The 14,031-nt window shown below is 42.8% G+C and overlaps 1 protein-coding gene across 1 annotated transcript in view; it reads left to right on the top strand.

Annotated features, from left to right (window-relative positions):
* Positions 1 to 14,031, top strand: part of LOC146817646 (trypsin I-P1-like) — a 59,342-nt gene that overhangs the window by 20,653 nt on the left and 24,658 nt on the right. Inside the window, exon 4 of the mRNA XM_085611107.1 lies at positions 13,151 to 13,287. Coding sequence (XP_085467233.1) covers positions 13,151 to 13,287 — 137 coding nt within the window. The remainder of the gene's footprint in view (positions 1 to 13,150; positions 13,288 to 14,031) is intronic.

Raw genomic sequence — 14,031 nt, forward strand, 5'->3', positions numbered from 1 at the left:
ACATAGTACATAGTACACACATTATATTGATTTGAATCTACAACTCATTTGTTTAAAAGCACTATATGCCTATTTGTATGCAAGATGTACTGTGTGGATGTATAACCTGCCGCTTTGCATATGTACCAAACTGATATGTATGCATAATGTACTGGTAGACGTGCATAATTGTATAGTTCCCATGCATAACAAATTGGTTTGGGAGCACAAGATATATTGTTTATAAATATTAAGTATCACCTACTGATAGAGTGCACAATGTAAAGATACATATGTTTTGTATTCCAATTCCATATTATTCATTTTGTTTGCCAATCACTCTGGTAAATCAACCATGAGCACCTTTTCGAAGGGTGTTTACAGTACAGGGCGTGAACGATGCTATGGTTTGCTTGCACTCCGCTAGGGTTTGACTCAGCAGATTTGAGGGGATGGAGACAACAACAGAGCTCACAAGCTCTCTGTGAGACTGAGAATCACCTTACTCATGTCCTGGGGGAAACCACTTCCCGTGAAGCTGTCAAGCACTTGCTCTAGGTGAATGGCTTGTATATTTTACTTATATCATTTATTGGCAACCGAACAATCATGTTTGTAGAAGTAATGTACCTTGTGAACTGGTTTGGGGACTGTACCCACCAAGTGGAAGCAAGCGGTAGTTACCCCTATCCTAAAAAAGCCTACCCTCGACCCCACAAAACCTGAAAACTATCGTCCCATCTCTTTGCTGCCGTGGGCTGCTAAAGTCAATTGAAGCCCACGTGAATGGGATCCTGGCTGACCATCTTGATAAAGCTAACATCTTGGATCCCACGCAAAATGGTTTTCGTAAAGCCCACAGCACGGAGACTGCCTTGTTATACATGGTTGAACATCTGCGCTCCGTGCTGGACACCGGACAAACAGCGGCACTCTTGCTGTTAGATCTGAGTGCCGCCTTTGATACGGTGTCACATGATATCCTGTTGCGGCGGTTAGAGGAAGCTGGGGTTAGGGGGTTGGCATTAGGCTGGTTCCGCTCCTTCCTTTCCAATAGATCCTTTCAGGTTGCGATACCTCCCGGTAAATCCACCTCTCACCCGCTCACCCTGGGGGTCCCACAGGGTTTATCTCTGAGCCCCACTCTCTTCAATCTTTACGTGAGGCCGCTGGCTGCGGTAGTCAAAGGCTGGGGCTTGACAATGGTGTCCTATGCTGATGACACGCAGCTGGCGGTCACACTAAGTGGGGACTCAGCTTTGGACGCCCTCAACTTCTGTGAGGGGCTGCGCTCGGTGGCCAATTGGATGAACCAGAATTGTCTCCAATTGAACACAAAGAAGACAGAGGTGATGGTGTTTGGGAAGCAACCTGGATGTTGGAATGACAGCTGGTGGCCCCCCGAGTTAGGAATGATCCCCTCTCCTGCTATGGAGTTAAAAAACCTCGGGGTCTGGCTGGACCCTTCACTCAGTTTTACCTGCCATACTAAGAAGGTGGCTGCCTCTTGCTTTGGCATTATTAGGAGCATCAGGCCGGTGCTTAAATTTTTCGATGCCAGCACTAGACAGCTTGTGGTCCAGGCATCGGTACTATCCAGGATAGACTATGCCAGTGCTCTGCTTGCAGGCACGAACAAGGCTGAATTTCTGCGGTTACAACGAGTGCAGAATGCCGCCGCAAGAGCGATATTTGGGTTGCCCAAACGTTGCTCAGTGTCCGGAACACTGCAAACACTCCATTGGTTGCCTGTTGCGCGGCGGATCGAGTTTGAGGTGCTTTGCCTGGCCTTTAAAATCTTGAAAGGCTTGGCTCCACCTATTCTCATGAATCTTCTGACTCCATATATCCCCTCTCGCTCTTTGAGATCGATGGGCCAGAATTTAGCTGTTGTTCCCCGTTTTCTGTTGAGCAGGACTGGAGGCCGCTCCTTTCGAGTAGTAGCCGCCAAGCTCTGGAACTCTCTCCCTAATGACATCCGTGCTTTGGAAGACTTAACCAGGTTCAGACGTGTCATCAAAACGCTCCTTTTTAATAACATTAACTGACTTTGCTGCATTTTGTGATGTTGTGTTCACCTTTCTTGGCGCCAGGACGCCCCTTTGCTGGGGCAGCTGTGCGCGGTACAAAAACCATTAACATAACATAACATAACATAACGTTTGGGGTACCATTTCGAAGTGCGCTTTAGCAAATTGCAAAATGAGCAGCATACAAACTTTATTTCAAAGAGTGTGCCTCAGATTCCCAATGTTGTCAGCAGGGCCGGCTTTGAGGCAGTGCGACTGGTGCGGCCGCACTGGGCGCTGACCTGTGGAGGGGGCACCGACCTCAGGGGAGGGGCGCTGTTTTTAGCAATAACATATAATTGGAGAGATGAGGGGCACTTTTGTCCGGTGATAGTGAGAAAATCCGAGGAGGCGGTCATGGAGGGTAGGGGTGACAAAAATGATTGTCGCACCGGGCGCCACCAGCTCTAAAGCCGGCCCTGAGTGTCAGTTTTAATGCATTTGCAGGGAGAAGGTGTGGAGATACAGTGCCTGAAAAACAGCTTCAGCTAGCTCACACATTCAAAAACAAATTGCACTCCTTACAACTGCCCCACCTCCATTTTGCCAACACTCTTAATTTTATATAGAGTTTCATCAGAGCTTTAAGTGGGATGAAAAAATCGGGGGGGGGGGTCTTTCAAAAGAGCGTGGCCAATGTAGTTAAGGGCTTGGCTTAAAAACACGTAAGCTAAAAATCTGTCATTAGCATAGTGTGCCACCGACTGGTATTTTTCTGTTTCTGGTATTGCATCCAGATATGATACAACAAGCAACATGATACCTACAACAAGCCAGGACTATTGGCTTTGTCAATGGTTGTTAGTTGCCCAAGATAAATAAGCAACAACTATGGCTTTGTTTTATATAATATTGAAAATGCTTCAGCTCTGAAATGATGAGACTGTGAAAGAAATTAAAACAAGTCTCTTTGAAGTTACATCAAAGGCTTGAGCAGTGGCACTGCATAGAGTAGAGATTGTTTTTCCACCCTGAGGGTGAGGGCAACAATGGACAGCCTGATACGTACCCGTCTCAGCACCTGCTTTTAGGAACCCTGCCCATTCAAAGCCCTGGGTTTCAGAATATTGTTGCACCATATCATGATCCTCGGCACTGCATTGCAATGACGCAGAAGGGGTCTGTGCATATCTTTTTAACATCTTTCATGCGTTTATTGCCTCCAAAAATTACTAAGTCATTTAGTGGAGGAGCGTCGCACCACTGCCTTTCAGCAGTGTGAGGAAAAATAAACTGATAATAACTGAAAGTTATCATCATTTTATTTTTCCCTGTTTGTGGACAGGGCAGCTTTACCAGGCAGTGCGGGCTGGGGCTGCTCTGCTGTCATAGCACAGGGAGAGGAGGAGTGTTTTTCTCTCCCTAAGTGCACATGAATGTTTGACCTGCCCTTTCAGCTCCCTGGCGTCCGTGGCATGTCCGGTGCAGCAAGAGGCCGAAAACATGGTGAGGGGGACTTATGTACCCTTCACCCTGCCTGGCGCACCGGACATGACGCGGCACGCCCACGACCCTGGAGGGGACTCCTCCCCAGGCCAACCCCCCCCCCCCGAGGGGGGTGGAGCCCGATGCCACTAGAGGGCTGCCCTCCTGAGTGGCCCCCTGCGGTGGCCTTGGGCAGCCGCAAAGTCACCCAGGAAGCCAATATCACTGTCATCAACATTGACCAAATGAGGTGCTGCTGTTTTGAGCGCACATCATCAGCCTTATATACAAACACAATGACAGATTTGTCATTTTGTCTGTTTCATTTCCAGGCATGTGTTGCTAACTGTAAAATGTGCACATTAGGAGCAAAGGGAGGTGGCTTTTACGTGACTCCATCCATGTACTGCAACTTTGTTAGGCCGCTCTTAGGGCCTCATGTATCACCCTATTTTGCATTCGCAAACGGTGGGAATCATTAAATTTGACCATTTGCAAATGCAAAATAGCCTTTCAAGGCGTATAAAAGGCTTTGGCAGGGCATTTTAGGTAATTGCAATTTTTTGTGATTACCTAAAATTGTAATTACAAATAGAGAATTGCAATTTGCGATTCTCTAAGCACATGTACCAAGCATTTTCTAATGGCAAACTGTGCATTTAGGGAACGCTATTACCATTGACTACAAGTCGATGGTACCCATGTTCGATTTTTGAAAATGCACAATAAATGCATTTTCCAAAGAGCCATGTAGAACACACATGGACATGTGTGCACTTTACATGTGCACATTTTTGGGGGGTTCTTCAAGGGGGAGCCTTGGGCCCCTGGGCACCCTTGGTTTTGCATTCCCTAAATTGCGATTACCAGTTAGGTAATCGCAAATTTGATAATGAAAAAACATTTGCATCTGGCCCATAGGAACGAATGTAGTACTATTACTTAATAGCGATTACCTAATTGTGATTGTGTCTTTGTAGTAATCTCTATTAGGTAATCAATATTTTCTTACACATCATTTTGCTTTGCTTAAACAGCGATTACCTAAAATTTGCTATTTAGGGAATGCAAAATGGATTTTTGATACATGTTGCCCATCATTCCAACTCACCTTACAGATGCGCACTCCATTAGGCATGCTGCACATGCCTGGTGCAGCGCTGGCATGTTGAAATAGGAGCCAACTTGGAGGGTAACATGTTTTCAGCAGTGTCACCCCAACCCCTTTCAAAAGCCAGGACAGATCGGGCATCTGAAGGTCTGTCCCAAGGCCTATCCAGGCTTCGAAGAGGGCTGTCAGACTACACAGGTTCCTCGCGCTGTGATAAACCCAGGTGCGAGTAGAAGCTCTGTGAAGAGGTCCAAGGATTGCAAATTCCAGCAGGCAAGGTTTCATTGTAGAGATAGTGGTGTAAATGGGGTGTGCATGCACTGTGTGTCGGAAAACCCACATGCATCTTATTTGTGAAGTATTACGACTTCTGACGAGAGCTTGCTGGGGTGCCGCGGGTAATTATTACAGTGTAATTATAGCTATTGTTTTTTAGCAACAGGTTTTCTGAGTGCAAGTTCCTTGCAGAATGGATGGAGTTTAGATTTTCTTGTAAATAACATGTTGGGGCAAATTGCTCTGCCTGAATCACATTTTACATATTGTGGTGTCAATTGAGGTATTAAGTACATATAGATATCCATACTTAAATAAATATTCCCCGAGAAGAGATAAGGGTAAAGCTAATGCATAGGACTGCATAGGTCCCGTGCACTCATGCCAAATGATTTGGATGTGAAGACCAAGACAAACAGCTCAACCCTGTCCTGCATAGATGCCACCGACCCTCTGAGTCAAGTCATCGTGATGAAGCATTTAAATCAGAGGCAAACTATATTATCCTTCCCCCATTGGCCTTTTGTGACTTCACCAGGCTAGTGAGTGTGTTTCTGTGTGCTACTAGAAGGTATTTTTAATGTTGGCAATACATTCAACTGCGCAATTTGGTTGAGGCACGGAATTGTAGGAAAGAAAGTGTTCATACCTCTCTCCCTATCCGTACTCAGTCTTTGTGAATTTTTCTCACAGTTGTTAATCTTATATTTACTCTGTTTAAGATATTATGATTGGAGTTTGTCACCGCCTGTGAAGGTCATCAGCATTTTGCTGTGAATTCTGACTGTTGTATGTTTGGGAATGTGACTCCAAATTGTATGTTTGTATGGGTGATTTGTTTTCCTGACTAGTTTAAGAGTAAAAACAAAAAATCAGAAAAAAGGGGGGAGTAAGAGGGAAAGAAAAGCTAGGTCCACCCTCCTGTATCAATCGTGAACCAAAAATATCCGAAGTATCGGATAGGGGTGAGCGCAATTTGCGAAATTCACTTTAGCAAACTATTGCGAAAATATAAAAAATCTCTGCAAACACGCGGAAATATCGCGAAGACGCGGAAGTTTTTTTCCCGCCCGTTCGCGGTATTTTCTGCGTGATCGCGGTTCGCCAACTTACCCATGCGGTTTCTCACGGGTGCGGCCATCTTGTTTTCACTTGTCCCACCCGCTCGTGTTTGATATGACGTGCCCGCGTCCTCACGCTCTCGCTCGCGGTGGAGAATGACGTGTTCAAGATCTCAATCATCTCATACTCTCGCTGTGCATGATCGCGAGAAGAAAGACGTCATCACGCGACGAATGACGTGATGGCGCGACAAATGACGTTAATGCGGGCACGAATTGTCGCGAGACAGCGCAAATGGCTACCAACAATCCAACATCTCGTGGAGAACGCGACCGGATCGGGAAAACTTGTCGGCGAGCACGGCGATTCAGGTAAGGCGATCGAGCGCACGCGAGAATGCATTTTTTTACAGCGCGAGCAAGAAAAAAAAGTTCCGGTAAGATGCGGATTGCAGAAATTTTGACATTTTCGTGCTCTCCGCAGAACGCAAAAATGTCAAATTATCGCAATTTCCGCGAACGGAACGGAATTTTCGCCCAGGCCTAGTATCGGAATGAAGAACCTAGCTACAGACAAAGTTTTTTCGCTCAGTTTGGAGTCAGGAAAAAACCAAGGTATGAAAGAAAAATATCCTTTCTGGAGTCCCCTCACTCACAAGGGTTTCCCCACGGTGACATGCTTCATCATAGGGGCCATCCCAACCCGCTGCGGGTTGAGGCGTGCTACGACTTGCGACACTACGTAGGAGCACTGTTTTTGAGTGACTATGTGTAGTGCAGTGATGTGCGTGGAGTGGGTGAGTTAAAAATATCTAACTAGTGGGTAAAATTACTTTAATCGGGCCCCTAGTTGATATATTAAAAACGGGGTCGGTCTCTAGGGTACCTGTCTGTAATAGGTCAGGAGTCCCTAGTGGACGTCAACTAGTTTCGAGCTTCCCCAGTGCTCTTCATCAGGACAAACACAGGGTCCAGCCCTGTGTGTACCACTCCTAAAGTGACCTAAAGTGAGGAAAGAATATTAGATCGCGCTACAATTATTAGGCAAGCGTGGTTAATACATACGATATATTAATCAGTAGTATCTGTGAATAAAAAGAGAAGAGTTATCACATATAACCTATTCCTATTGGTGTAGGTGAAATGGTTAGAATAAAACAGTATACATATTCACTCATTCACTGGTGTGCACGCTTTTGCCATGCTTGGTTAGTAAGACGCAAAGAAATACGCACTCTCCTAATTTAGCCATACCTAAATAGTGGCGCCATGAAATTGTGCCTAGGTGAGACGTTAAAAATATAGAAGAAACAACAACAAAGGATTTTACCCGTGACACTGTGTCATGAACATGATGGATAGATTGGTTAGATAATCGGTTTGGTGCTTTTCAAAGATCATGCATTCTGGTAAGTAGCAAAATAAACAATCGGTAACACCCTGTGTAGTTTCTTTGCGTGGTATTGTCTAAAAACGCGGAATTAATAGAAGCGCTTTTATTCTTGAAACGAGTTCATGGACTCTTACTGACATAGTACAAAACATACAAACATTTAAAAAACATATATAAGGTCAAAAGACATACTAATTATGAGGCAAAATTGAGCTTCATGGTCGTCGAGGGGCTGAGAAGTTTGTACTGGAACGCTGAGGGTAAAAAAATGGGGAAGAAGCAATGTTGAAAGCTTCATGGTGGACAGGGGAGTAAAAACGCTGGGGAGCCGTCGTGGTTGCCGCCGACTGCCCGGTCTGTACCTGTAAATCAGAAAAACTACTTACATGAAAGGAAATCCTCTCAGATGGGTTCGCTTCTCCTCGAGACCGCATATTGCCGAGTGTGACCCGGGAGGAGGTCTTTATGGGTAAAGTTACCGCCTAGTCATGCTGTAAGGACTAGAGTCGAAACAATAGCAAAATGGCCGCCGTGATCGGCTGAGGTGGCGGCCCTCTTGGAAGGGGGCGGGAGTGATGAGCTTTAACCATGAAAAGGGGGGGGCCCAATTGGAGGAGAAGCAACTTAAAGATACTGGGGACACAAGAAATTAAACGCTCGTGCAAAAAATAAACTATTAAAGAGCTAAAAAAATATGAATAATAAAATAATAAGGAAAATAATAAACTGTCAGCTAAAAAGTTTAACTGAAAATAAATAATAAACCATAATGGGGGGAATAAATACAATACAACACATACATGTAGACAAACATGGTCAGCTAATGAGTTTAACTGAAAATAAATAATAAACCATAATGGGGGGAATAAATACAATACAATACATACATGAAGACAAACATGGTGTGTGTATAGGCTGAGAGAATTATAATGTGATTTGCCAGGTTATGAATCATTGTCAGTGTTAAAAAAGGAGGTATGTTGTTTCAGGACTGTCTCATAAATAGGGGTGCTGATGTTTCTGTCACTTGGTAAAATGCCCCATGGTATGCCATCATTTAGGCCTTGGCTGTCTGTGCGAAGTTTGAAAACCCAACGTTGTTCTTTTTCAAGTAGTTTTTTCTCTAAATTGTCACTACTTTTCATGTGTCCAAGAACCACCCATTTCATGTCGTTGGGTCTGTGTTGTTTTTTAATGTAGTGTGACGTCATTTGTGTAGTGGCTCGCTTGCACCTGATATTACTGCGGTGCTCAACAATCCTGGTGCTCACTTTTCGTGTGGTCATGCCCACGTAGTGAAGGTTACAGGTTCAGGTGATAAGGTATACCACCCCTCAAGTGTTGCAATTTGTGAAACTTCTCAACTCCCAGGTCATTTGGTTATTGAATGTCACCTTTTTGGTTGCAGTAGTCAGGTGACAGGTTGGGATGGCCCCTATGATGAAGCATGTCACCGTGGGGAAACCCTGGTGAGTGAGGGGACTCAAGAAAGGACATTTTTCCTTTCATACCTTGGTTTTTTCCTGACTCCAAACTGAGCGAAAAAACTTTGTCTGTAGCTAGGTTCTTTCTTCCGATACTTCTAGTTTAAGAGTAGCCATATGGAATTGCCTTTGCAACCTGCAGATTCTAAATAATTTTTCAGACAATGTGATCTAAAATGCACCATTATGCCTTCAATTTTTATTTAATTTTCTTCTTGAGGATGACGGCTCTGAACTTCCTCATAAGCTTGCATGCTCATCAGCAGGAACGTCGCTCCTCTGCTTTTCAGCAGTGCAAGAAAGGAAAAATAAAATGATCATGACACAAATTTATTAGCATTTTATTTTTCTGTAGTGGTTCAGTTGTAGGTGCGGGGAGGGTGGGGCTCGGCAGTCAAGAGCAGGGAGAGGAGTGGTGGGCACTTTCTAAGCTCGCATGATGGTTTGGCCAGCCGTCGTGGGCCAGCCAAACAGTCATGCACACTTAGCATGTTCTTCACCAGACTGTGTTGCACAGCGTGGGCTGAGAACATGCACACGCTCCCAGTCCCTGTCCGAGTGCCGAACCACGGCGCTCAGAACTATCATGTTGACTCCTGCAGAATTTCTCAATGGTAAGATGACATAAAATTGATGCTTCAAGAAATACATAATAATAGCTTGCTGCATAAATATGTCACTATGTAACATTCAGAAATGCTCGGTAAAATGTACTTTCCAAAAGTTCCAATCCAGCCACAAAATTGCACCCCAACCCCATGATCACAGAGTAAAAAAGGATCCACAAAATTCTGAATATGTTTAGTGTTCAGGGTGGGTAGAGAGACAGGAACAGCTCTGGTGAGCGTTCTTAGTGGTCTTTGAATTTGGGTGGACTGCGAGCGAGTCTTGTTGGGTCTGGAAGATGCACTCATTGATTGCACTGCTCTTGTTTGGATGAATCCATTCCTATGATAATTATACAATGCTTATCAATAATTTAGTTGGCATTCCACTGGGCTCTGAGCTTTCGATTTTCTTTTTTAATGTGTATTTGTTATCCAGAGTCCCAAAGGTTAGCGTTTATAAATTAAGTAGATGATGCAGAAGTTATTTATAGCTAAAATCTTTGCCTACCCATTTCTCCTGTCCCCTCTTGTGCACTTATCTTACTTCCCTAGACAAATGGGACATTATTTTTGGATAATAATTTCAATAAAGGGCCTAGATGCTTCTGGCCAGCAATGCAGCCACTGATATCTAGCATCTTCAGCCTTCTGCAATAGGTGTTCCCAAAACACCGGCAAGTGTTGTGAAGAACTAGAGGGTTCTCAGCATTCCTCATTAGGTGACACCCCTTTAAGACTGGACAGGAAGAGATTCATCTTCCAAGTGGTAAACCCTGAACAAGGTCAAGTAGAGGAGACTAATGCATAGTCACAGCGGTTGATCAAATCCATCACCTGTGGATGACCATCAGAACTTTCCTTTTATTGAAATAAGGCTGATTGAGGTAATTTGTGTGCAAGAATTTGGAATGAGGTGTGCTGATGACCAGGGTTGGGTAAGCCATTGAAGACAGAGATATATGTATACGAGATTTTTTGCAACATCAACCTAATAATTTATGGTGAATAATGTTTAACAAGAATTGGAATATTTTAAATACAGAAATCTTACACTATGATGAGACCTTTGTTTGCCTTCAATAGAGGCTATGATTTGAGGGATCTGCTTCTACACACAAGATTTTGAAAACAACATAGAAACACCCTGTCTAAACATAATACTTCTCTCATTTCATTCGCCATTTTGTGGCAATTGTAATGTAAGTGAATTAACCAGAACAGCCAAAACAATTAGTCTGTGCATGAGGACCCTTTGGCATTAGCACGAAAATTGCATTAAGGAACATGCCATCCTCCTCAAGAAATACTCACGTAATTTATGATGCGGGGATGCCAGCAAGAATGATAAAAATATGGACAGGAGGACATGGCAGTAACTTTAACTTGTGCAACCATAATAATGACACTGCATTTCTTGAAGACAGTTCACAGTGAACATGAGTTGATATGGATGGTCTGTGACTTGTGCAGCCTGTAATATACTATTTGAAAAATAACGGAAAATGACGGTCAAAATATGGGGTCTCAATGATTTGATCACCTGGAACAGTTTACGCTGAATGAATCTATTTATCCCTCCAATTTACTAGTACCCCTGTTATTAGTAGGAGCCCCACTACTCCGGTGCTACTAAGCATAAAATCCCTGACCATCTAGCCATAGATGATACTGTTTCCAACACGAATCCTCCTATTATTGTTTGCTAAATTCGATTACTTCTAAATAAGACATTCCATCAATGAGATACCATATATCATACCATGATATTCAATTTGATACTAATAATCGAATGGCAGATATACAAACATATAACAAATATCCTAATAAATTCAGCTGCCTGATAGTCTCCAGCAATCACATGCACAGTTGAGAAACAGCAACAAGATTATTCACCCAGTGAAAGTCATTTTTAATACACACCATTTCCTATTTATATCATACAAAAAGTTAGTGTTACAGACTTATCTTAACATAACATTTATTCACAATCACAAACCAGACAACTATTACTGGTTGGATATTTCTTTACTTACCCACATCACCTTCTTAGGCACCACTACACATACATACTCATAAGGATCGGTTGTTGTTAAACACATAATATTCACGGGACTTTGGTCCTGAAGAAGGGCATTGACGCTGCATTGGGCTCCCAGATTGACTGAAACATGTCAACCAATACATGAATTCGGGCGATAATAATTACCCTTTGTTATTTTTAACCTCACCATAGGGAGACCTCAATGGAAGAGATTAGTAAAATAATAGGTCAATTTAAATCAGTACATATGTCCCTGCAGCCCCTTGAGTAATAACCTACATGGATTTAAATATCTGTAGATCTTCTCTTCTCAAGGACTGAGAATCCACCAAGTCTACTACCTTGTATACATTTAACTATCCTGGGTGAGGAGTGGATGCTATGAAGAGGCATGGCACCCAGTTTAGTGAGGGTCTAGTGTCCTTAAAAAGATGAACCTCGATTAAACTACTGCTATACCTTTAGTAAACATAATTAACCGGTGCCTGCTATACTCTTTGAGTTTAATCAGTATTAGACGAAAGCTGTAATATAGACTGTCTTATAGACGCTCCATGATAGCTTATTCTCACTCCTCCTTGGTTTCTTTGTATGAGTAGGTGACATCCTTTTGTATAGACAGAGGATCAAGAGCTGCTAGGTATTGTGGCACATGAATGGAATATGTACCCAAGCTTCCAAGTAAGGAGGAGTACAGTAGGCTCAAACCTGAGTGTAGAATAGTTTCGGTTTCACCACCTTCCATTCTCTAGCCAGCCATATTGACCAAAAGGCCAGCCAATGAAAGTTGGGCAGGTGGGTGATCTCCTTTATCTTATGAGAAATAAGTGCTATTTCGAAGGACATTCATTTTAAATATCAAAACATCATAAACTAGTAAACAAATATGAAGATAAAGGCAGCAAAATAGAGCTGCTTTATAATCTGTGTGTAATATGCTGTCCTCTTGTTGATTAATATGAGATTGTTTCTTCCTTTAAGGCTTCAAATGAACACATGGTGCCATTCCCCTCTACCTCACCCAGAACTCCCTGCCACCTTCATTGACATGTCTGGCACCAACCCACACTGTGCCTGATCAATGTTCTGGATCTTTTAACTTCTGTCACCCCTCCACTGCAGTGCCCCCCTAAGCAACCTTAGGGTAATCCCTTGCCTTTCCACTTTTAGGATTTCATTAAAACACCCCTCTTTGAATTCCCCTCACCCCGCCCTCTCTGTGACAAAATGTAATCAATTTCAGACAGTGATGTACAACAGTGTACCCAGTGTGAATGTAGGATGTGTGCTATTATATATGCTGCATATTTATTATCTTTATCTTTTTTTCTATCCCCATAAGTGACTTAAGGAAAACATAAATTTGATTTAGCAAGTATACCTCTCAGTGTTGTCATCTGGTCTGACCCATGGGTCATGAACTTGAATCTAGAAAGAGCAAACTCAGCCTTTAATTGAGTATAAACAAACTGTGTAAACTACCACCTGTTATTTTGAGTGCGTAGAGACATTAAAGACTGTGGTATGGAGCGGTATGTAAACAACAAGTCATTTTTCAGCATGAACCATTCTTAGCACTTTCCTGTGTTACTACATCACTGCATGAATTGTTTGGTGTTTTTGGTATTGCTGATTTTCTTGTTTCAAGGAGAAATGCTGCGGCTTTGAAAACATAAATACATTTTGTTGTCTTCTTCTTACAGTGGTTAATGCAAATGCTCTTCAGTGCCTGAATCAGCCGATCATCTCCACTGCAGAGTGTCAGGATGCCTATCACTATGAATACACAAAAAATATGATGTGCTCTGGATTTATGCAGGGAGGACAGAGCACCTGTCAGGTAAGATTGACAGCTGCACCCGATCATAAGTGCACATCAGTCCCTCATGCTACACATTACAGCCAGGACTGGCTTGGCCATGAAGGGAGTTGCTCACTCTGAGGGTATAAACCAGGCGTCTCCAACCAGTCGATCCAAGCTACACCTTCAGAGTTGTTTGCAGCCTTGAGTTTATTTTTAGATAGGCACAGAGTTACATTTTCCTTTTGAAGGTAGGGGAAGGCTGTGGTTATTTTACATTATTCTCCTCAGGCTGCAGATAGCAGGGCCTGTTAATGAGCAGTGCTCCCTTAGATTTATGTACCAAGCTGGGTCACAGAGGTGAAGAACTGAAGCTCTAAGGTTATTAACTCTTAAATAAAAGTCCTTGCCAAATCAATATTGGAGCTGAGAAAAAAATTGTGTTTCTGAATGCTTTTAAATTTGAGAAATTTAAAATGACATGTTACCTTAATGATAAAGTTAGCTCTTCACTTTGATTTTGTCCCATTTCAAAGTGTTACATTACAACCAGCAGGCCTCTTGCTCTCAGTGGGCAGTATATACTGTGCCACATTTATTACTGAAAAATACAGATTTGTTTTACTAAATGAGAGAAATTTAAGGTGAAGAAAATCAGTCTTTGAAACATTAAGTCTTAATGTCTTTCTCCACTTTCAATTAAGCCAATTATGTCTTAATGTTTTATGAATAATGGTTCTTCTCATTAAATTACTCCCTTTTAAACAAATGGCTTTATTTTTC

This window comes from Triturus cristatus, chromosome 6, assembly GCF_964204655.1.
Source record: "Triturus cristatus chromosome 6, aTriCri1.1, whole genome shotgun sequence".
NCBI classification, from domain to species: domain Eukaryota; kingdom Metazoa; phylum Chordata; class Amphibia; order Caudata; family Salamandridae; genus Triturus; species Triturus cristatus.